General features: G+C 41.0%; 1 protein-coding gene across 1 annotated transcript; it reads right to left on the bottom strand.

The window, feature by feature from the left end:
• Nucleotides 1-762: 762 nt before the first annotated feature.
• sntb2 (syntrophin, beta 2) lies at nucleotides 763-26,356 on the bottom strand. Its single transcript, XM_080437718.1, has 7 exons — nucleotides 25,348-26,356; nucleotides 12,757-12,976; nucleotides 11,648-11,858; nucleotides 7,688-7,830; nucleotides 6,812-7,008; nucleotides 4,192-4,382; nucleotides 763-3,909 (listed from the first exon to the last, which is right to left on the bottom strand). The coding sequence occupies exons 1-7, from the start codon at nucleotides 26,105-26,107 to the stop codon at nucleotides 3,817-3,819; spliced, it is 1,815 nt and encodes a 604-aa protein (XP_080293844.1). The 5' UTR covers nucleotides 26,108-26,356; the 3' UTR covers nucleotides 763-3,816.
• Nucleotides 26,357-26,610: the final 254 nt, after the last annotated feature.

Below are 26,610 nucleotides of genomic sequence, written 5' to 3'. Positions count from 1 at the left end.
CTAGGCATCGGCTATTTCAAAATAGCCGATCTACAAGCTCACAACACTTGTGAGCTTGTAGATCTGCTATTTTCAAAAAATATATAAAATTTTTTTCAGATGGGGGTCTGCAGACAAATACATATTAATTTGGGGGTTCTTGACATGAAAATGTTTTAGAGACACTGGTTTTAAACAAAATTACGCAGCAAGCCCAAAACAAGCAACTGGACTTTAGAAAGAAGCCACAACCAGCAATATTTTACAATCAACTTTACAGAAGAATTAGCCCAAAGTTGCTTATAACAAGCAGACATGGCAACGCTGCTAGCAACAACAACACTGCGTCTGTCTTGCCAACCAACATCTCTGCTTTGCGCTTATTGGGAGTCCATGGCGCCCCCTAGCGGACACATGGACGTCTTCCCCAAATCTCAAATAATGTATATATATATATATATATATATATATATATATATATATATATATATATATATATATATATATATATATATATATATATATATTATTTATTTTTTTTTTTTTTTTGCACAAGATTTGCACAAATTTAAGATTTTACAAAAAAAAAAGCAGATCTACAAGCTCATAGTGCGGCACAAAGAGCCACGCAATGAGCTTGTATATCTGCTATTTTTGGATAGCCAAAGTATAAAATGACACAGATGCTTTCTCAGTTTTAATAAGTCTAAGCTATTAATTATAAAATGTGTGTATTAAGCTTAGCTATATTTTCTATGTTTCATGAGAAGTCACACAAACACTCTTTTAAAAGCTTTATTAGTAGATATTTACATTTAAGATTATTACACTGCTATTATACATTGCATAATATTTAGTGGAAAGCAGGCTTGGTAGAAAGTCTAAAATACTTTGAACATCACAGGTTCTTTCATAGCACTTATGTCTTTATGACTTTATATCTGCTAAATGATTGTGTTGGACGCAAGCTGCCACAGATATTAACTTTGGTAAAAAATTGTAAAATAAAAAAAGACAAAAGAAAGAAATTAAGCATTACTTTGCATAGACAGGATAGACACTGTTGCAAAAGAAGAAGAAATAAAATGACAACAGAAGCAATTTTTCTTACAAATGATTGACTCTTGTCAGATTGAATTATTTGAGGAAAAAAAACATACATTCAGTTTTAAAGGAGTTTGATGGGTGACACACCAAGCTGAAAATGCGTACTGTAGTTGAACGAAACCAGGAATCACCTCAGACTGAATCTCTGTACTGGCACTCTGTACTGGCAATCTCTGCACTGACACATGAATATTTTAACAGTCTGCTCAGCAGGTTATAGAGAAATGTGAAAATGTAAAAGGTAATGAAAACTACCAATATTGCCTCTAGGCATGGATGTATAATGGATGTATAATTTGTATACCTCAGTAACAAGACAGCAAAGTAGTACATGGGGGAAAGTAAAACGAAATAATTGGGATTCACAATGGTTGGCAATAATGCTCATCGCTTTTTGTATCCATAACTGATCTCTCACAGACATTTACTGTCAGCCAAGGGAAAGTCCCGTTGTCCAAATCAGATTTTCAGGAATACACAACTACCATGCTACACAAGTACCAGTTGCAATAATTGCCTTTCATGAAGGAAAGATATGTCAGTGTGAGACTTCACAGGAACAAAATAAAGAATGTGTAAGTGTAATCATGCAGCAATTTTCATACAAAGGGTAAAATATTCAAAACATGACTGTTAAGATATCAAGGTCCAAATATGAAGCATACGCGTCAGCCAGAGGTTACTAACATGTGCTGATGTGCTGCTTCACAAGATAAGAAAATGGACAGAATGTTACACTGAAGCCCAAAAGGACATGGTGGATCAACTGGGGAAGAAGGATCCATTTAGAAATATGATTATACACCACTGACCAATTGAAGGTTGTGAACATTTGTTAAGCTTAATGATATAGTTAATACTCTTAATCATAACTCATTTCAGTACAGACATTGATAAACTACAACTGAGAATTGAAGGAGCACTTGTAATTAGATTAGCTAGTGCACTGGTATGCTGTCTATTGCAGAATAATGATGGAGAACCAATATAGCTATATAAGCATTGAGATTAGCTTATTATTTTGCGAGTCAATGTAGTTTTATTTTGATGGCAGTTGACCATAATGTTCAGTTTCACATAATGGTTATTATACACATGAAACCTTCTTAGGCTAATACCCCAAAAAGTACAAGGAAGGAAATGCCATAATAAGCTAATGGCCATAGGCATCAACTACTGCTACGCTACAGCAGTTCTTAGAAAGTTTGGTCTCTGGTAAAATGAAACATACCAGTACTGCTGTCATTTGAGGACCTATTTGAAACAGATCAGAAACCAAATCTGGGCCTCAAGCCAAAAAAATAAATGTTGCTCTTGTGGATTTAGACTTGAATGGTAAAAGGAGAATAGTAATTTCAGGCAACAAGGAATGGAGAAGCAAGCAATTTTGAGATAATAGCAAGGATGACTGGGCGAATAATGCCTGACTTATACTTGGTTGTGCGCAATGTTGCGCACCGAAAATAGCAGATCTACAAGCTCACAACAGTGTTGTGAACATTACACTGCCATGTCATAAATGATACACAGCTCATTTGAAGTTCAATGTCAGTAAGTCATGCTAAACGAAGACACACACTTATAAAAATGAAACAAAACAAACGTGAAGTAACATCGTTTACAGTATAAGAGTAATACTATTGCTGTGCATGTTGAAAACTTACATTGTTTCAAAATGATTCATCGTGTGGAGAAAAAAAAACATTACGAGGAGTATCATTGACTACATGTAAAAAGGCACAGTTGGCAGTCCTGATTATAAAGTAATCTGAGATAATGTGCTTAGAGTTGAGTCTTTCAGACAACAGGCACACTATCAAGCCAACAGAAGCATGTGGTATTAAAACACATTCGCACACGCACGCACGTACACACACACACACGCACACACACACACACACAGTATAAGTTCTTTCATGCCAACCAGGGTAAACACCAACATACTGTAGTCCTTTCACCATTCACACCAATCACAGCACACAGTCTCCAAGAAAATTGCATGCTAACTCTAAAACACATATACACATCCTATTTCTCATCCACCACAAGGTATAACAAATACATAAAAATAGTCCTTGGTACAATGGAAGGCTGTGATGGAATGATAGGCATAGCAGAGTAAAAAGATGGAACGTTCATTCATCTGTCCTTGGCTGTGCTTGAATTCCTTCCTTTCCTTAATACTTTGCGGGAGCACTTTACTCAATGTTCCTTATGAGGCATCACAAGGACTTTATAGCATATTTGCATTATTCTGAAATTACTACAACTTATCATTGAATAAGTAACATATTGTTTAAGATCAAAACAATTGCAATCCTTTGATTCTTTATGACTAGTATGACTGTAGCCAGATATCATTTCTATGTCACATTCTAAAATGTATAATGAGCTCAGACTGTCTCTAATATGTCTAGAATGTCTTATAATACCTCATCGGCAGCATTTTGTGTAAAGTGTCCCTTGTCCTTGACCATGTGAGGAAAGTCTATGAGGAAGGCCGAGGAGAAGTTTGAAGAGGAAGGCACATATTTGAGACAATCACACAACCACTCTAGGGGTTGGGGCCCCTGCAAGCACTGACTTGAGTTCAGCTTCTCCACAGCCTTTTCTAACATAAACGGCATATGGGGGAAATAGCTAAATAGGCCCCAGATCAGCATTTTGGGACTACTTCACCCTCCACCCTATGCCTGGTCCCATGGAGGCCAGTTGTTAACTCGTGCTCATTCACGTCAGCAGGCCCATGCGGGTCAGCTTTGCTGACAGGAAGGAGTGCAGAACAAACACCACAGGCTTTGGGCCTGAGTGGAGGTCAAACACCTGCAGGATGGAAGGAGGAAGAGAGAGAGGATTGGATAAAAGAAAGGAGGAAGGGGTGGGGTAAGAAGGACGCAAGAGATGGGAGAGAGCAAAGGAAAATGCACACATTTTAGAAAATAATGGACATCTTAAAATATTTATTTTATTTATATTTGACCAAACCAGGCATGAAGCATATTGTTCACAATATACACAGGACAATCTGTGCGACATTAACCAAAAACATTAATTAAAGAACTGCAAGAGAAAAATGCTGAATGTCTTCAGATGCCAGTAACATACCATTTCACCCTCTGGACCACCAAAGTCAAGGTAAAGATTTCGGATTCCATCATCAGCGGACATCTTAAGCTTCTCAAATGGGTATCTGAACAGCACTGCGCCCCCTGTTGGATCCGCTGGCTCTCGCGTGACAGTGAAGCCCTTCTCATAGTGCAGTGTCAGACGAACGTCTTGCCTGTTCAGCGTGCAGCCTGGTGACATAGGGGATGGTGGTGTTTAAGAATGTGTGTGTGACAGAGGATTGAGTCAGAAAGTAGGCAAACTCAATAGGATATAAGAGGTGATTCAATAATCCAGGATCTGTAGAACTTCCATGTGTATTACTGTTACTTGAAATGTCTTTAATGTTCCTCCACCACCGTGTTTATGTAGCAGCGGGACATGGAAGGAAAAAGACAAACGGTTTCCAGGCCTGTTACTGCAGCCAACTATTGTTCTTAACTGAGTGGAAACATTCCCCTCCACTGGCACAGACTTCTGCTTTTCCTACACAGTGTTTCTCTCTGTAGTAATGTACCAGAGAGCAAATGTCGCACAGAGTCACAAGTTGTCAGAAACTTCCTGTGACAGGAGACTCCATATAAATTGCATACAGTACAGTATGTATGCTCATAGATGATTGTATGGCTGATTGCAATAGCTAGTAGCTGATTGGCAGCTGATTGCACTGTCAAAGAGCAATAAACCTAATCCCATTTAAAGGTGTTCCAGCCAACATCCTGGTTATTATTGTACCCAAAGCATTGCCAAGTTCAATTTATTTGTCCCAAATAGGAAACAAACTACTTTTGCTGGGTCAGTGGCAGGTCATTGTGTACAAAAACATAGTTCAGTCAGTTGTTGAGCTCTTGTTGAGATGAAAACCATTTATTGCAATGACACTGCATCGTTTTCGGCGGTGTGGCTCTACTCCCGTGATGCTTATAAGAATATGTGAAAGCATGACACAGACTGAGATCACAAACCCCCTGAAGCAGAGCCTAAAGACACAGTTGGAATATCACTCCCATCCTCTCTCTCCTTCACTTGTAACTATGCCCAAATTGTAGCATCATCCAGGCTTTTTTTTTTACATCCATTTATGCTAATTTGATATATATATTATTGTTTTTGTTGTTGCGTTTTGCATATCTGTATGCAACTTAATTTCCTAATTTTTTAATTTTCTCCAACCATTTAATCGAAAGGAAACAAGAGCTCAACAACTGAAACAAGCTTTCAAGCTTTCTTGTATCTATCCTTTTCACCACGTATTTATACATGTATTGCCTGTCAATAAATAATTCAACCAATCAATCAAAAATAAGAACATGATGCTATACATATGAATACATGCTGACAAGGTGGCGGGAGTTTCTTTGCTGAAGAGCTGCCAGGTAGCGGCGAGAGATGTTGAACATGTAAAGCTAGCTTTCCACCGCACCGATTTTGAGCCGACTCGGCGTTGGAAATCGTTGGATATCGTCGTTGAGTCGTTTAGGTCGTTTTAAATAATTGTAGTGGAGTAAAAGTACAATATTTGCCTCTGTGATGTAGTGGAGTAGAAGTAAAAGTATAGACAATTGGAAATACTCCAGTAAAGTAAAAGTACCTAAAACATTTACTTAAGTACAGTACTTGAGTAAATGTCCACCACCGCACGTCAGTGAAAAAAAACGCTATTTGCAAGCGACTTTACAGGGAAACAAGCTTAAAGTCGCTTATAATAAGCAGACCTGGCAATACTGGCAGGATCTTGCAGATCAGCGCTGCCAGCTCTAAAGCATTAGCACAACAATGTGCGCATCGGCTGACAGTTTGTGCTGAACTAAATGCCAACCGACTACCAGTCTGTTGTAGTCTGAAGTAGTCTGAAGTAGTCTGTTTGATGGAGAGTCACCTTAAGACTTAGCTACTTAAATAGATTGTGGGGAGGGGAGGCAGCATTTAGTCCTTACACAGTCAAATCTCCAGTGTTCATTTATCCATTTGTAACTCTGAGATTGTACAAATTTAACCAAAGGGTCCACTTGGTTCAATTTGTACACTCTTAGAGTTCAACTAAGAGGATTCGACCGTGTCCCTGTTCAATTAAGGGTATGGCCTATGGCTACTCTTAAAAATAATTTCATGGACCCAGGGTTCATGTTATACTGGCATCCAGCTTACTCAGTGTTCTGTCAGCAGAGAGACCTTACTGTAAGCACAGTTATTCACATCAGAATACGTTTCTGTGACATTACCAAACCAACAAACAATGCATTACATCAGTACATTCGCAATGAATGATCTATATAGGACATGGAAAGTATTGGTAGAACAACTTTAAGGGGGGGGGGGGCTACTTAAAAACAGTACATTCTCGCATGCCATGTGACACAAACTCACTCTCGATGTCCTTTAAGACAGACAGACAGATAGATACTGTAGATACAGATAGATAAACTGAGTTGTGCTGATGACTGTGACAAAGCTTGGCTAACAGTAGACATCTGACGATGCAGGTGTGTAAATACAGTAATATAACCCCACTGTAAACACTTCTACAAACACATAATGAACTATGCATTGAACTGTGTGGACTAAATGGGCTCACACACATGTAGACACACAAAACATAATATGCACCCAATCATCTCACCGATGGAGACTTCTTTGATGAGCTCGGCAGCAGCATGTCCCCCCTGTACCAGAGCCCGCGTCCATGAAGACAGATCCCAGTGGGTCTCTACCCGGAATACATGCGACTCAATGCCCCGTCCTGTGCCTGTCCGCGTGGCAAACACCAGGTCTGCACCCTGGGCTGGGGAACTCCTGGCACTGCCAGAATGGACCAGCCTGAAGACAGCGAGAACCGTGATTTATACTTTGTTCTACTTAGTAGACCTGGGTGATATGACTTCAAAACAATATCATGATTATTTCAAACTTTTGCCTCTACGATAAAAACGTATGACTTTTTTTTTTACATAGGGGTAGTGACTGAAATAATATGGCATGGTCATAACAAAACAGTATCTTACAGGATTTTACCATACAAAAAATTTCTTTGCCCATCAAATTATTTGTAAGAACCATGGAAAAGACTGCCTACTCTAAAATATGGTAGAATTTGTGCATTGCCAGTGGTACAACAATATAAGTATTATTTCTAGGCCTGTCACAATTATTACATCATCGCCTGATCGCAATTATTTTTGCATAATCTTCATAATTGTTTCCATGTTGAAAAATCAAATCTTCAAACATGTTAAAAAGAATTGCGGAAATATCAGATCTACAAGCTCACAATGTTTTGTGATGCAACTCTTTGTGCTTCAGTTATTCGATTTTTTTGTATATTTAAGTTATTTGTCATGTCTGCCCTATGCAACTTTTGTTTACAAAGCCTAAAAGCCAAACAGAAATGTAATTAATCGCAGTTATTTGTGTGACAACTAATCGACAAGTAAGATTTCATGATCGTGACAGCCTAATTATTTCTACCACTGCATAATAGTATGAAGCATAAATTCACCTTGTGGCTAGTAATGGATGAGTGAGCAGAGGCATGGACCACGCCTCTTTGCTCCAGGGCACAGATTCAAAGAGCAAGATGTCTTTTTCTGTCAGCGCCATGACAATGGGCCTGAACTGGTGCCGTCCTCCATCCAGCTGGACCTATAGAAGACAGGGTTAGACACATGAACACTGATGCATCTATTTTTAGCTTTTATAAACATATGCCTGGGGTGTGTGTGTGTGTGTGTGTGTGTGTGCCTGGGGTGTGTGTGTGTGTGTGTGTGTGTGTGTGTGTGTGTGTGTGTGTGTGTGTGTGTGTGTGTGTGTGTGTGTGTGTGTGTGTGTGTGTGTGTGTGTGTGTGTGTGTGTGTGTGTGTGTGTGTCATAGTTTGGGGTCAGATGCTGGAAATGAAACCAGTTGATTGGGATCAGCATGTCAAATTGGGGTCAAAATTCGATTTTACGTTTTTTTTTTAAGTTTAATGAGGTCAGGGTATATGGTAATATGCTATATGGAATGAATGTAAGTCAATGTCCCCAAATGTGTGCAAAGCCAACGTGTGTGTGTGTGTGTGTGTGTGTGTGTGTGTGTGTGTGTGTGTGTGTGTGTGTGTGTGTGTGTGTGTGTGTGTGTGTGTGTGTGTGTGTGTGTGTGTGTATATGTGCGTGCGTGCGTTTGCGTGCGTGCGTGTTTATGCCTGCCATGCCAGAATGTGTGTCATGCCTGACTGAATAGATTTTTGATCGTTTGGTAACTTAGTGACATTAATTAGTGACAGTCTGTTAGTGAGTGATTTCAGTACGTAGGGCCCCAGGAAGTGGCTAATGTGGTGGAAACGGTTATTGACTTTGTGAGTATTTCCCGTCAACCCAGGCTATGTCTCCAAGAAAAAACAAATCACACACACATACATTGATTCAACAAGGCCTTGAATGAAAACTCCAGCATGGCTAGGCCCTTAACCACTTAAACCCTTAGTTGACCGGAGTCCCTCAGGGCTCTATATTAGGCCCCCTCCTGTCTTCGCTCTACACCAAATATCTTTGCCAAAAACAGCCGACCTACAAGCTCACGTGTTGCCATGCAATGCATTGTGAGCTTGTTCACTGAATGTTCGCCCCAGAATAGTAACGCTGGGTTCATGTGGTTACCTTTTTTTTCTTCTTTTTTTTTTTAAAGTTCAAGATTAATTGTTCCAGGAAAACATGCCTTTCCTGTTTATGTAGCAGTTATTGTATTACATGTCAGTCACATCTCACTTTCATGCTTCCTTTTAACATGCTGGGCAATTTATTTTCCTTCACATAATAATCATGTATTGGCATAATATAAGGTCTATGGGGACAAAATGTGTAAGGGCTGGTTTAGCCAGTGTCAGCTAATGTATCTGAGGTGAGGCTGTGCACAATGGATGTGGCAGTAATTAAACATTTGGATGATGAACTCCAGTTAGTGATAACCAAAAACAAAATAAAATAAATGAATAAACAATTATAATTTCTTGAATCAACCCCATTTCCAATGGTTTTTGACTGATAATGAGAGAGCAGGGCACGGAAGTTGCATACGCTCAGCTGTAATCAGCTGTCAGTCTGCTGTCATTCCCTCATTTTCTTTATTAAAATAAGTGTTAAATAGCTCTATATTCTGATAGTAATCATTGCTACAGAATGTGTGTTCAGTAACAGGGGTCCCGCCGTCTCTCCAGCTCTTCTGTAAACAAAATAAAATTTCAGGGTGGGATAATAATTTCATCCATTCAGGGGAGAGAAATCCATAATCCAAGTGAATCTTGAAGTGATAAACAAATAAATAAGCAAACAAATTTGGAACTAGAACACTATAAAACTGAAGCTGATAAATGGGTTCCGTCTCCTGATTGGATGAAATTAGTGACCCACGTGAAAATGTACCGTATATCTGTTATTAAAGAGCTGGACAGACGGGAAACCCCTGTCACTGAAAAAAAACATATTATAGCTTTTAAAAAGAACAAAATCTCGCTGTGTGTGCGTTTGTAGTATTTTAATATTACGTAATTTTCCATCAGGCACAAATTAACCGCCTACTACACGTGCTTTGCGTGCACTGTGTTGTTGTTCATTGGAAGCGGAAGGAGGAAGACCCCTTGCCGGCAAAGGCAGCTAATGCTATAGTGAGAGAGAAACTTAATGGAGGATTTAAAACAACATTTAAAAAAAGAAGGGAGGAATAAAAGTTTGTCGTGGGAGTGATTTAGTGAAGTTCTTAACCCCGCCGACGACTGGATATATCTTATGAAAAGCGATGTGAGAAAGTGATGGAAGACGGAGGGCTTGTTGTTACCATGGATATGGATGTATACAGTCATTACATTGGTGATCTCGACAGTGGTGAGTGACATTGTTTGTACAACTACGTATCCATATAGAATCCTGTGTGGTTAATGGTGCGGATTCGGATCTATAAATAGGATGATATATCAATGCGGTTGGATGGCTGATGGATAATGAACGTGTACACACGGATTTGGGTGATGAAAAAAGACCATCTCTACTCTATAGCAATGATTACTGAATATAGAGCTTTAACTTTTTAACAAAAAACAAAAAATATCACTAACAGCAAGTTTAATCATAGCATACATGAGTCAAATGGCAATACTACAAATATGTATACCATTCACAAATCATTCACAAATGTACCTAGACCTGAAGTATAACCTTTACTAAAAGACGCACTCCACACAAAATCATGTTTTTTGAGTTTGTAATATGTTTTTGAAGCTTATCTATGAAAATCCTGGTGGTTTTTGGCACTCTGCTTTTTTCTAAAGCCTTAATATGGATTTTTAGCTCCAAAACTGGCCTTAAAACAGCCCTCTCTGTGAAAGCAGGTGTGGGGGGTGACGCGTGACTCAGGTACATTCGCATCATCAAGGACACGCCAATCACGTCCTCTTCAAAGGCTTGAATAAACATAGCGTGTCTGTAATTCCCTGCTTAAAATACATTTTTGTACTCAGCCTCTGATTGGACAACAGAGGCCCACATGCCAGCATGACAGCAACAAGTAGGAAGTGAAGTTGGAACTAGGAAGTAAATAGAGAAGCACGTGAAAGAATCGCGGCTCTATTCAGCCGTTCCCGCGCGGCGTGTGTGCGCGAGCCTGACGCACTTGCTTCCCTCTGGAAACGAGATTCATTCCTTTAAAAGGCCTGCCTGTCCAGATGTATGCTCTCTTGAACGGTGTCCTGACTCCCGAGCAAATACCGGCGATCTACAAGCTCACAACGCGTCGCATCCACGACGTGTTGTGAGCTTGTAGATCGGCTCAATGAAACAACCTTTATTCTACCACTGCCTACATTGTAACATTATGACACAACTAGGTTACTATATTTACATTGCAATGCATTCATGACTTAGGTATTCTCATTAATAAACATACATTAAAATGAATAAACATACATTAAAAAGTATATTCAAAATGTTGAGCCCTGATAAGGTCTAATATTGCATTTTGCCATAGTGACAGCCTACATGGGTGACCGAGATGTTTATTTATCATCATTATTATTATTATTATTTCTTTTTTGGGGGGGGGGGGGGGGGTTCTGCATGTTGATTCCAGGGACGTGGCATATTAGCATATTCATGAGGCGTTGTTCCAGCAAGCCTGCCATAATTAATAGATAGGAATTGTTAATGAGGGCACAGAAAGAGCCAAGTTTAAGGTGCTATAAAACACCATTATAGATGTTTTTTTGGGTGAGAAGAATACTTGACAGGGGCATAATTGATCAAACATTTATATTTCTGACCAAGTTGGGATGTGTGAACTGCAACTTTGAATATATCCCAGCCCATAATCTGTGTGCATGTGTCATGTTTGTCTGCAGTGGCCCGTGCTCCATGTGAAAGTGTTTTCTTGTGAATAACACATTTCCGTTGAAAACACGGCTGTCTATGGGCTCACAACACCAAAATAAAATACCTGTTCAGCCATCCAGCCAATGTGTTTGAGGTGGGGGTGTGAGGAGGTGTTGGTCGGGGCACCCAAATAAGTGTTGATGTGAGCCAAGGTCTGTGGCAGCAGGGCAGCGATGTTGGTGTGGATGGCAGTGAACCAGGAGCTGGCAGAGGGGCCATCTTTGCAGCGCAGCACCACTGTGTGCTGTCCGTCAGGGGAATGGAGCTCCAGCAACCTAGATGGGAAGAGATTGTTATGATGAGCTATCTTTACATATCTACACTTGTCAGGCAAGGAAATCAGAGAAAGTGGGAAGGGAAGGACACACACACACACACACACACACACACACACACACACACACACACACACACACACACACACACACACACACACACACACACACACACACACACACACACACACACACACACACACACACACACACAAAGTGTATATGATCATGCGGCCATGCTCTGAGGCTAATATGGCTTTTGCAAACTGATACGACAGCCGACTAATCAGCTCACCCTTTACCTCTCACCCAGTTCAAACAAAGGCTGGGTTTGTGATTGATATGCTTTCTGGACGTACCATTGACCTAACAGGACATGTCCACTGGATGATACTAACTGACAACATAGCCAGATACCTCTACAAATGCATCATGAACACAGACGATTACTTAAAAAGAATTTTTTGGCATCTCTGCTTTTTTTTTTATACACTGTGAACGGAGAGTCAGCAAAGGTGGGAGGGGGGATGACATGCATCAAAGAGCCTCAGATGGGATTGAAACACAGGCCAGGATTCCAGACGAGGAGGTCTATTTATGTAGTATGCACTCTTACCCCAGGTGAACCACCTACTGTATTTATTTATTTATTTATTTATTTATTTATTAATTCTCTCTCACATGCCTAGCATTCCAAACGAATGAATGTAAGTTCTGTAGGAAAAAAAAACAACACTCCCACACCCACTTGCAAAACACATATCCAACCACACCTAAACTCCCACATAATCAGGTATTTCGGTCACTCACACAGAAATAAACACACACAAGCACGCACACACATGCACGCACAGTCGCACACACATAAAAACAGAAGTGCCATATAAACATCTTAGACCTGTTCTCCAGGTCCGGCATGGTTAGGTTTCTGCTGATGAAGCACATCTTCAGACTGATGACCTTTCTGTCCTTAGAGGCAGAGGAGCTGGTGTGTTTGGGGGAGCCGGAGTCCTCACTGCCACTGTAGCTTGGGGACTGGGGACGCATGCCATCCCACGGCAGGTCCGCTACCAGAGATGGCTTCTTAAAGAGTGGAGACACCTCACGGATGTACTTCACTGCAGAGGAAACACAGAGGGATGAAGAATGGGTTGAAGAGCATTACAAATAATTTATCTGCATATCTCCAAGAAGACTTAATAAAACATAAAAAGGTTAATGGTCCAGCGTTCTGTTAAGTATCCCAATGAAGCAAAATGTCATAATATTATCAAAAAACTGTTACACAATATTCTGTTTGCCAATTTCAACCCCCGCAATGCAGGGTGAGATGGAGGGACAGAATACTTTCAGTTAAATACCTACAGTATAAACATGCTGCTTTTAAGTTGTCAAAGCGATGAGCCGAGCCAATTAAAGGGACTTTTGAATAATGTTTCAGTGACCTTGGATACACCTTTTCCCCCCATGTACTAATAAACATGAGACTGCTGTAGTTTGTTTAAGTAAAGCAGAAACTATCCCGACTCCAACCCTGCCTTATCTTTAGTTGCGTGACAGTTAAAAGCAAGAGACTTGCAACAGATATTGTGTTGATAGTTGGACCATGAGTGAGATTTTTACACACCTAGAAGTTCGGCAGCCCGAACGTCTAGAGTTCGGCACCTACGTGCCACTGCCGATGTGACTGATATGCCCATATATGGAGATCTGTGTGTATGTCAGTCCTTGTCCCTTTTATGGCCATATATGGTCTCTGTATTTGTCAGTATATGAGTATATGCCCAATTGCCCATATATGGGCATGCTGATATAACTATTCATAGGGGAGGGCAATATGGCAAAAATATCACCAATCTTTTTTTTGTCAAAATCACGATCCACAATTTATTTTTCATGTTGGGTTTTAGGATATATACTGTATATATATTCTCACGAAACCTGCCAACCCTGTAAAAAAAATGTCATGGCTGTTTTCTTTTGGTCATACGGAACTGTTATAAAGACGATAACGTGGTTCATAATGTTTTCTTTCGGATATACATGACATGAAAATTACGGAAATATTAACGTGACTGGGGTGGCTAAGTATCTTTTGGGCTTGTTTTTATAGACCTAGTTGCTTGTTTCTCTCGCGAGCGAAACCTGGCAATCCTGTTAAAAAAAGAAACTTGGCTGTTTTCTTTTGGTCACGCTGAACTGTTGTTTATAAAGATGATAACGTGGTTAATAATGTTTTCTTTGAGATGTACATGACACGAAAATTACGGAAATATTAACGTGACTGGGGTGGCTAAATATCTTTTGGGCTTGTTTTCATAGACCTGGTTCCTCGTTTCTCTTGCGAGCGAAACCTGGCAACCCTGTAAACCCTGTCAAGCGGAACTGTTGTTTATAAAGACGATAACGTGGTTAATATGGTTAATAATTTTTTCTTTGGGATGTACACACGAACATTACGGAAATATTAACATGGTGGCTAAGTATATGGAATACAGTCATTACCGCGAGTGACTGCAAAGACATAGTAAGTGGCAAATGTTTAATTACTATTAGCCATTTTGGCTAACTCTCGCTAACGGCGTTCCCTTCCAGTGTGGTTTGCTACTGAGCCGGCTGAAAAATGGCTGAAAGAAAATAAATATGCTCCAAAGAGCCAAATGTATAGTGAACAATTAACACATTCCCTGCCATGGACGGAGATATCCGTCATTTCAAATCCAATCGTTCACCGCCATAGACCATATTCACACGGCGGCCATATTGGAATTTAACATTGAAAGTGCCGCCACCCGGGGTGGCTACTTTCATTGACTTCATAGAAACATGGCCGCCGTGTGAATATGGTCTATAGACGGAGATCTCCGTCTTTTCAACAAAAAAAAAAAAACAATTTTGGCAGAAACCACTTATTTCCATATTTCTTATTTTTTTGTAAATTAATACCCAACTTGATCATATTACAGTGTCACACAAAGGTATCAAAAATAGCAAATCTACAAGTTCAAAACGTGTCACATCATGACGCGTTTTGGGCTTGCAGATCTATTTTTGAATTCAACTCCTGAAAAGTAACAGTTTTGGACATATGAGGTTTCCACCCGACAGCAACGACATTCATCAGTCATTTAAGATATAAGGTATGGTGTGGCCAACCATAAACGTAGCCATAAGTGGACTGTAAAATAAAATGCTTTTGGACGATCTGGAATCCCATTATAAGATGAGATAAAACTTTCTTGTCCAACTCAGGTTGGAAATGTGTCTTTGGTCTCAACACATAGAAAGAAACAGCATGCTCACGTACACACTAATCACAGTAATAAATAGATGCTTTAACACACAACTACAGTTGTACATCATACTGTATGCTCAGTGGATTACATTTTCCTACAAAATATTGGGTGTTAATTTATCTCCATTAACGAGAATCAAATCAAAACACTGATGATTTCAGTGTGATCTATTTACCCGTTTAGCTTATCAAGATCAGTGTTTACAGTATGCTATGAAGCTGGGACAGCTGGAAAATTAACTATGAACACATTTGGTGTTCATCCAAATGTAATTTTTGTATTTTGTCCAAATGAAAAGAAGGATATTAATCATATTTTGGATAGGTATTTTTTAAATAAACAGTTCCTGCTATCTACTTCAATGACTAATAAGTATGTATTGCACTTCAGAGGGGAATTAGGTTTGAAAAACTGAGTTAACTTGGCGGTACAGCTGTGAGCTTGGCAGGTCTGTTGTTTGTAGAAGAGGGGCTCCGGCTCCAAGACCAATATAATGGATTTGGTTTCCAAATTTGGTCCCATGACCCAATCCACCTCCTGCTCCCAACAAACCACCATCACTTGCTCACGCTCTTCAACTCTTATAGCCTTCCTTTCAATCTCTCTTTCTCTTCCCCTATCAATCGTTTCTCTTCCACTTTCAACTTTACTCATTCTGTGTGTGTGTGTGCGTGCGCGTGCGCGTGCGCGTGCGCGTGCGTGCGTGCGTGCGTGCGTGCGTGCGTGCAGTTCTACTCTGTCTGAAACCTGAGAGGAGGCTCCAAAGAGGTGAGGTCATTCTTGAATGTCTGGGATATTAGGTTTGAAAGCATAACTGGTCTGTAGATTACTACGCAGGTCTGTGTGTGTGTGTCTGTCTGTGTCTGTGTCTGTGTCTGTGTGTGTGTGTGTGTGTGTGTGTGTGTGTGTGTGTTAAAGAGCAAAATGAGAGAACCAGAGACAAAAAGTCAGAAAATGTGTGTGCACAATACCGTTTACTGTAAGTCATGTATGACTCAGAACTCATAGAAGTAATGTTGGTACAGTAACAGAACCTCATTTACTCACCCTCATAACCACATGACCCATTCAAATGTTTGGGAGACATATTTCTGCATACGTAAGTGCTTTGGAGTAAGTGAATGACACTGCCCACACTCACTTTACAGAGTGCCTGTGCTGTGTTTATGGTTCATGTTTACAGTACAGAAGAGTCCGACCGATGCCAGGTTTTTGGGTCCGATGCCGATCCTACACCACAGATTACCGATGTTTTTACCGATATTTTGCCAATAAGTGCAACATTTTCAATACAAAAACACAGATTTGATAAACCCATTAAGACATGAGGCCGATTCTACAAATGCCTTCTAAATCAGTGTTTTTCAAAGTTTTTCATGCCAAGGACCCGCCAAAATGATATGTATCTGGCTGCAGACCCCCCATCTGAAAATGTTATGTGCCTAGTTCTAGTAGAGAGAGCAAGAGAGTTAGACGAGGGGTGGGGGTGTGTGCCCATCTGTAAGACAAGAAAGAAGGAAGCCAGCCGTGGTTTCAGACTAATAATCACATTTGCAGTGAAGATGTTAGGCGAAGATATTTTCCAGCCACAGTCTCCAGTGCTCTAGCTGTGCTGGTACAAGTAACGGCCATTACGGTATGTCTATCTCTGCTATATATACACACACACACACACACACACACACACACACACACAGGTTGCCATTGTTTACATCCCCAACCAATCGTAGCCAATCAGGATGAAATATGAAATCGGACAGGTCCGTCTTGATGACATGACTATAGAGATAATATGTACCGATCTGAAGGAGTAATATTAAAAAAATAGTTTAGCAAAACTCTGCCTCCTGGTGGCGCTATAACAGGCCAATGTGAAACATGTTCTGCTCTGGCCTCCAGGGAGTGTGTGTGCACAGTTCCACACCGATCAGTCCAACGGTGCCATAGATTAGCTGTACACAGACGGACGGATGGATGGACGGACGGACGGATACACATACACAGGGTACAGGGGGCAACAAAACATAGTCTCGGCCACACCTTCGGCCTGACGGAGACAATAAAGTATTAATAATAAGAATAGAAAAAATAAGTTACAAACGGGCAGTAAAACAAGAAAAGATCCAGTACAATACACAGCCAGAACTGAATTTGGATGAGCACTGAAACACAAACCCCCCGGCCTTTCTTGACTGCTGTTGACATAAATGGGAGCAAAATGAAATAAGTAGCTAAATAATAAGTCTTAAATAGTAAGAACTTACCCAGACTGAGTCTTCATTTTGAAGTTGGCTGTGGTAAATAACATGCTATATTATCAACTGTAAAGTACAAAGATTACAAACTGAAAGCCTAATCGTATATCCCATGTGTCAGAATCTTTTCAGACTAGCATGCTTTGTTGTCCTTTGAAGTTTATGTTGGGCTGACATCCCTACACTACACTAAACGGTCCATTATTACAGTGGTTCTCAAAATGGGGTCCTTGGGGGTGTTCCAGGGGGTCCCCAGTAAGATGAGTTAATAATATACCATCAAAATTTGTTTAAACACTTTAACACCATTTTATTCTTCAGCTATTCAAATAACCAATATCTGCTATTTTCTGAAACATTTGAAAGAAGATTTTGGAATAATCTTTAAAATATATGACGACACAAATCTTATGGGGTCCCTGGCACAATTTTAAAATGGGGGACAATGGCTAAATGCATAATCGACTGGCATGAAAATGTTTGAGAACACTTTCAGAGTGAAATTAAGGACTCAGGATTTGACTATGTACTGTAACTACCATATACAATATCACCTGAATCTGTCTGTGGCGTTCAACTCAGTCAGTGATCTACTGTATCTTACACTTTAGTCACAGACAGGCTGGGGAAGATTAAGCAGGCATTAGAAGTAACAGTTCTAGTTTGTACTAAAGGTAAAATACAGCAGGTTTATGTCTATACATGTGAATGTTTCACTGTATGAATCATTATTCCTGTCTGTGAGTTGCCTTTCATGAGTCTCTTTGCTAATATTACCAGCGCAGTGTGTCATCATAAAAAACGTAGAAGCTTCTAGTCTGACTCTTGAAAACTTGTCCATGCATTAATCTCCGACAGATTAGATTACTGTAATGCCCACTCCGCTGGACTTCCAAAATGACTGATGATAGGCTCCTTCAGATCATTGCAACTGATGCAGCCAGAGTGTTCACTGGGAAGAAAAGCTGAACACATTACTCCTATAGTAAGGCTACCAATATGTCCTACTTTGTTTTTGTATTATTATTATTTTTTTAAATCATAAAACAATTTCTGTTGCAAAGGCTATATTGTCATCCAAACCCTACCCATAGTAACTACATTTTAGTATGGGTATGAGTGTAATATTTATTTATTTATTCTCCATTTTGCGTTTACAGGAAGCATTTAAAAATCTAATTTTAGAAATACACAAAAATAAATTTCAAAAAGTATATGTGAAAAACATATTTTTCATTTCACCACGTCTTTAATGGTTTTTAGTTACAATAATGTAAAAGATGCACATGCTTACGGTCTTTGTTTATTTCTGAAAACCAGCTTATAGGCCAATGCAATGCAGTTATTTGATGAAAAAACTAGGGAGGCCTTAAATCATAGGTAGGCAGGTTTGGTAATTTCAAGCTAGATTTCAAACTTCATTTTATTTATTTTTGTATTGGCTTTTATTTCAGCATGCCAACTTTCCAGGAAAAGAAAGTTAGTTTCTATAAGCCCACTGATGATGTCATTGTAGGCAGGTTTCTGAACTGTCCACATAGCCTTTGAGACACAGTTACTGTCAGCCCAGTTGCATGTAACCGCATGCCTGCTTCTCTCTCTACCTGCAAGCTTGGCTCTCTGCCTCTGTCAGTGCACCAGTGCTGTTTAAAGAACTCATTACATCTATCAGGGCTGTCACTCAGCTCCCCTTCTGCTTCTAATTAGGCCGGCACACAGAGGACCATCAGCTGTGTGTGTGTGTGTGTGTGTGTGTGTGTGTGTGTGTGTGTGTGTGTGTGTGTGTGTGTGTGTGTGTGTGTGCTTCAAGTGAAGGAGTGACCGGCCATTAATTAATGCACACCTTTTTCTGCATGTCCATCAACTTTATGGTTCACAATGATGCATGTGTTTGAAGCACCAGGCACAGTAAGCAAGAGAGTTAGAGAGAGACACTCAGAAAAGCCATCCAACAACGTCCCACATGGCCAACTCGTCTGTCTCTCCCTTCATACCTCACTGCCCACAGCCAGAGAATGAGAGAGGAGAAGAGAAGAGAGGAGGAATGCAAAAAGCAGAACAATCTGACTCGACACATATTTGGCTGTGCATTAGCTGTGGTGTGTGAGCCTATGTTCAGTCTGTGCCATTATGTCCATCCCCCAGCTAACACACACACACACACACACACACACACACACACACACACACACACACACACACACACACACACACACACACACACACACACACACACACACACACACACACACACACACACACACACACACACACACACACACACACACACACACACACACACAAATCATGGTATGGCTTTGAATAATAGCTTACAAAGCAGTAAGTCAGTGAGTCAGACCCTATCCTCATAATTTTTTTCAACTGACCAAAAAAATCCCCATGCAGCCAGGCCAATCCCACTCTATCCCCTCTTTCTCCATCTATTCATCCATTTCCCCATCAAATACGTCTTATGTTCCACTCTTCCCTTTACTTTTTCGCCCCAATTGTCTATCCCCCTTTTAACCCCCCCCCCCCCCCACAAAAAAAAAGTCTCCCTCTTCTGTCACCCATTTCCCATCTCCCTTTTTTTTCCCCCTCCCCCAGTCTGTTTCTGCCAGACCCCTAATGAGAACAATGTGTGAGAATGCTCCAATGGAGTGTGTGTGTGTGTGTGTGTGTGTGTGTGTGTGTGTGTGTGTGTGTGTGTGTGTGTGTGTGTGTGTGTGTGTGTGTGTGTGTGTGTGTATTATGTATACTATATGGGAGGGAAGTGGAGGTTTGCAGGAGTACTTTGCTCTACGTCGCTCTCGAGGGGCTTTCCTTGAAATGCACACATGTGCGCACATGCATACATACACAGCTGCATGATGAAAATATATTATGCACCTTCTCACAAACCTACAATGTCATACACAAGACTGGATAAACTGCAGATAAACACATGATTGATTACACAGTCAAACCACACACACACACACACACACACACACACACGTGTGTTGGCACATGAAACCCCGTTTTGCCATCAGTACATTGTTTTTAAAAAATCACACCCAGTGTGAAGAGAGTGGTGCCTTTCATGAGTTCATGTCATTAGTTACTTTTTACAGACTTTGATGACTTCAATGTATTTTTACTCATTTTAAGTACTTTAAAATGTTTGTACAGATTTGTATGTGTTTTTACTCTTTGTAACATCTTTTAAGTATTTTTACGCATTTTAAGTATTTTTACTCATTTAAAGTATTTTTACTCAGTTTAGGAACTTTAAAGTATCTTTACTAATATTTAAGTATTTTTACTCATTGTAAGTATTTTTACTCATTGTAAGTATTTTTACTCATTTTAAGTATTTTTACTCAAAAGTGTGTGTGTGTGTGTGTGTACTGTACTGTACTGTACTGTACTGTACGTACTGTACTGTACTGTACCTGTACTGTACTGTACTGTACCTCCCCTCTACCTGTACCTGTACTGTACGTACTGTACTGTACTGTACGGTCTGTACTGTACTGTACCTGTACTGTACGTACTGTACTGTACTGTACGGTCTGTACTGTACTGTACGGTCTGTACTGTACTGTACGGTCTGTACTGTACTGTATGTACTGTACTGTACTGTACTGTACGTACTGTACCTGTACCTTTACCTGTACCTGTACTGTACGTACTGTACTGTACTGTACTGTACGTGCTGTACGTACAGTACAGTACTGTACTGTACCTGTACTGTACGGTCTGTACTGTACTGTACTGTACGGTCTGTACTGTACTGTACTGTACTGTACGGTCTGTACTGTACTGTACTGTACTGCACTGTACTGTACTGTACTGTACTGTACGGTCTGTACTGTACTGTACCTCTACCTGTACCTGTACTGTACTGTACTGTACTGTACCGAACTGTACGTACTTTACTGGTACGGTCTGTACTGTACTGTACTGTACGGTCTGTACTGTACTGTACGTATTGTACTGTACTGTACTGTACTGTACTGTACTGTACTGTACTGTCCTGTACTGTACTGTACTGTATGGTCTGTACTGTACTGTACCTGTATGGTTGCATCTTTGTGTTGCAATCAGCCGCAGCTGTTGAGGCTGTGCTCAAACATACAGAGAGGCTCATACGGACGGACAGACGGACACACAGACACACACACACACAGACACGGTCAAATGTAGGAGTGGTTGGCACCACTCAAAAATAGCAGATCTACAAGCTCACAACGTGTCGCAAATTGAACATCTTGACATTTTGCAAAATAGGGCTTAAGTGGTTAACATAGACTTGGTTTTATACTATAGTTTTTTTTCTTCACATGCTTACATTGTGGCTGTGACAACATTTCAGGCATTGAAATTCTTGTGCTTAGAGATTCAGTGAAATTATTGTGCTTACAGCTTCTAAAATATAATAATAAGATTCAAAAACAGTCAGACTCAGCATGAAGTAAAAATAGCAAAAAATTAAATGGCAATACTCTGGAGATGTGGTGATACAAGCATGCAATTGAGACTTTTTTTCCCCTCTCATGTTTCATGTCCATCTCCAGGCCGTGCTAAGCTACGACTTGGATCCAGAGACAATAATTGACATTTGGACTAAACAAAGGCCCACTTTGCCGTAAAATTGCAAGACCGCACTGAAAATCTTGCCTGGCCTATTTCAGGGTTTGCAAACTCATACAACATGGCATATCACCCAGTGAGGAGAGCAACTGAATTAACGGGTGGTCGGTTCGTTTTGGCCTTTGAACAAAAGAAAATAGCTGTTCCTCATCAGGGCTGTCCCCATTTCATCAATGGCTTCTTTGTCTGCATGTGCTGTTTTTATTCCTCCAATTTCTCACACAATGGGCTCATCTTGTGTCTCCTGCCACTGACCAGCAGGCTGGCCTAATAAGATGTCAGTATGAAACGACCAGCCTTTTTCAATCGTTACAACCATATGGGACTGTGTTGTGTCTGTCAGTCAGCTGGTCATACAGGGTGGAAGCTGGCAGCATCATGTCCTGTTCTAGAATACTGTATGCATGTCACATGCAAAAAAAAGTTTCAGCAAAATATACAAATTTGATGACCCGCAGAGCGTCCAGTAGGAGACCCTACCGGAGACTCCGCCGGTCATCAAAGTATTGGCTCAGGAATGCGCCTTGAGTGAACTACTCCTTTAATGCAATATCATGTCATGCACTACGGGAGCATTGTTAGCACATACAGTATACCCGTGACTGTTACCTTCATACCTTGTTTAAAATATATGATTGCCCATGATAATATTATGACCTCAGCCTCACATTGCAAATAACAACGTCATACATACAATACTTCCTCAATATCCAGTGGTGAGCATGCTGCATAAAAAGGTCTATGCATGTTTCTACAACGTCCTGTTGAAGTAATGAGAGCCCTGTACATTCATGTTCTCTGTAAAGAGGCTTGCATCGATTAAGTGTAAATGTTGCATTGTCACATAACATATCTCAAAGCTATTTCCTTGTACTCATTTCAAACATGACGATAAAATGTTTCGGTTTATGAATTAATATAATTCGATTAATCCGAGGATTAAATCAAATTAAAAAAGACCGCCTTGTTCTTGGATGAGTAAAATGTAATACACAAAGGGGATTATTTTGAATCATGTGACACTATGAGTTCATAATCAGAATAGGAAATGCAACCTGCTTGGTTTTTGACATTAACCTAGCTGTTCTCACATTCACTTCCTTTCTACCTGATGACATCACAGTAGAAGTTTCACATATCTCTCTATCTCTCCCCTAATCACAGGTGGTAACAGTATAGCCAAGTGGCAGAGGAACAGTTATTGGGGCAGAGGCCATATTTCCTTGTCTTGATACTAGGTCTGAGACTACCCGGCCTACAGATTCGCCTTTGGGATAACAATGCCTTTCTTCTCTCCCTCCATCACTGCCATCTTTCAATCACATTCTTCCATATTATGGCCTTTTCCATCTTTCTGTTCCATTACATTTGCTGTCACCCATATTGAAGCTCTGCCAATCAGTCAAGCCAACGGGTCGGGTTGTGGAACAATGATCTGAATTTGAACGTGTGTTACAAACATAATAGTAAAATCCAGGTTGTAACCATCAGTGTTGACCTTTGCCTATAAGTCTGGATACAACCAGAGGTCAGGAATGTGGGGTGCCTCAGCTAATTGTCAAAATATCTGGGGGTTTATGTATTGTGTACATGGCACCGCAGTCTAGAAACTCAAACCCCATTCCAAACATCCTCAGGCCTGGGAGCCTGATGGACATTCAGAGAGGGACTGTGGAGAGTGAGAGAGGCAAAGTCAATTCACAAACAACACAACTATGCATCTGTCAAACTGGCAAACAATGACAGGCAGCTGACACATTCCTTCATACAAGAGACCCATGATTGGACTTTGTAGAACAGGAAACATGGATCTCATGTAATGTTTCCCATTTACCGCCTGGACATTGTTAAAATAAAATTGTACTTTTGGAGGACCTTTGTCCATGTCTGAAAACATGGCAATGGAAAATATTGTCAATGCGACTTTTGCACACTACCACTTTCTTTCTTTAAAAACACTAGTAGCACAAGCAGCACGAAAGATCCCAAGAATCAAACATTAGGTATTTTTCAATCATATTTAATGCTTTAAAAATCGATTTGATTATCAAAACTATCAACAGAGTGTGTGGCCGACTTGACAGCTTGACAGACCCGCTTCTCCTTTGAAGATTTCCAAAGGGATTAAACAAGCAAAACAGAGGCCTTATTTGGCTGGTTGAAACGAGCGGAAATGTGCTACACATTGATTAGTTCCTAAAACTAGCTGCTCAGTATTCATCCAGTGTTCATTCCAAACCATTAGGCACTGCATTTAAGCCATTCCTGGAGTTGAAGTTTCCAAACCCCAAGGGCTATGTGGTCTCTCTCCTTTTCTCTCTCCCTCCCCCTTCATTCTCTCTCTGACAACATCAGTGTGGAGTCAGAGAAAGACATTTGATTTACTCATGTCATACAATGACCTCTTATCTAAAAAAAAAACACAATCATTCATATGCGGTGTAACTAACTTTGACTGTGACCACAATTGTGGTTACTTTCCTGTTTACACTAATCAAAGGCCATCTTCTGTTGATACAGCCCATGAGCATGGCCCCGCCCCCTTCAGACAGAAACAACACAGTTGTAGGCTGCAGTTTGTTTATGTGGATTTGACTAGTGTGTGGTCAGCCTACAGTTTATGTGTCACGGGAATTGCACTCGTGTCAGTGAAATTACACCGTATATGAATGACTATAACGGTTATCAATAAACTTAGGCAGTAAAATTCATAATAAGTGAAATAGTATTCTGGGGCACACAGGACGTCTAGAACAGTGGTTCTCAACTTTTCAGGCCGCGACCCCCCAAAATAATAATCATATTTGAACTGGGGACCCCCTCACTTGTTTGACTCGGTTCCACAGATAAATATTGTGAAAATAGCAGATCTACATAAGCTCACAACACCTCGCATTGCGAGGCGTTATGAGCTTGTAGATCGGATATTTTCAAACGTTTAGCATATTTCTTATACTATTTGACAATTTGGCCATTGTTTGACCAGTTTTTATAGCATAGTTTTTTATTACCTTTGATGCAGTAATGGTATTTTTTTCTTTTATTTCTTATGCATTAAACATGTCTTAAAAGTCCTTAAATTGTCACTTCACTGTCATCTGGGGACCCCCCAAACATCATGTGGGGACCCCCATGGGGGTCCCGACCCACAGGTTGAGAACCACTATATTGATGGACACTAACGCACTATGATTAATATATCGTCTTGTTGTCATTCATCTATCTAGAAGCAGACAAGTGAGTTGAAGAGTGAGCATAATCTCGGCCTCAATAAATCCCCGCTCTTGCGTTGGACAAACTTACCCTCGAGCGTCACCTCTTTCCCTGCCTTTTTGAGCGCCTGCACCGCCAGGTCGTGCGTCGCCTCTCGGAGGTCATTCCCGTTCACCGAGAGGATCGCGTCTCCCACCCGGAGAGCCCGACTCTGGTCGGCCGCCAGCCCGGGAAAGATCTTGGAAATGAGGATGGGCATTCTGTTCTCCCGACCGCCCTTGATGCTGATCCCTAGCCCGCCGGACTCCTGCTTGACAACTCGAACTTTACGCACTGCTTCCGACGACCCGTCCAAACTGATGGGAGTTTCGCCCTGCCTGGAGCTAAAACTTGACCCGGGACTGCCGTAACTGGACCCCGGGCTCCCAAAATCGGAGTTCGTGCCGTTATTGGGATACTTGCCGGGGCTGTTTACACCGTAGTTGCCGTCGTGCTGCTGGCCCCTGTTGATCCCCCCCCCGCGCCCCGGCGGCGGGCTGCCGCTGCGCCCCCCTCGCCCGCCGTGGTTCTGGCTGGGATGCTGGTCTTGACTCTGGGTCGGACCGCGGGTCGGATTCCCCGAAGCCGCCGCTGCCAGGCCAGGGTCGTTTCCGTTAGACACTCCGTTTCGTAGGCCCGCCGAAGAGTTGATGTAATCCATGTTATTATTGGCCCCATGTCCGGTTGCCTCGGTCGCTTCGGCTGTTAAAGTCAGTGTTTCTCGAGTTAGTTCGGCGGCCACTCGGATCCAGCGGTCCCGGAGCAGAAGGTCCAGTTGGCCGTTCTTGTCTGCTCTCGTCCAAACAGCCATCGTGGACGGGTCGGGTAGCCTGCTCCGAGGCGGGCTGGTTTCACACTAAACTCATCATGAACTTTTTCCTCTTTTTCAGAGTGCGCACAAGCACCGACTCGGCTCCACTGGCCTACATCGACACACCCACTTATACGCACTGATTGCAGGAAACAGAGGGGAGAGAAAAAAAGAGCCTTAAACTAAAGAGAGAGAAACAACTGTCTGTAGTACTGTACTTATATAGGCGGGATAGGAAGGAGGGTTTGTTGTTAAGATGATGAAGCTTTGAGCCGTCTGTCAGCCTGTGGAGTGTAAACTCGGAGCCGGATGACAGAGACAGCCAATCGACATTTAGACATGTTGATTACTTATTCATGACGATAGAGGCGGGGTTTTATGCAGTTATTATTGTAGATCCGCTATGGACAAAAATCTTGTTTGTTTTTTTTAGTTTTTTTTATGTGGCACGCATGACAGGTGTCCATCAAAGGACAGCTTGATTAAGGTTTTTTCTTCGTTTC

The sequence above is a fragment of the Gymnoscopelus braueri genome (genome assembly GCF_963280865.1).
Source record: "Gymnoscopelus braueri genome assembly, chromosome: 9".
NCBI classification, from domain to species: Eukaryota; Metazoa; Chordata; class Actinopteri; order Myctophiformes; family Myctophidae; genus Gymnoscopelus; species Gymnoscopelus braueri.
The sequence above is the reverse complement of the archived record's forward strand: the minus strand, read 5'-3'. Positions and strand labels throughout refer to the sequence as shown.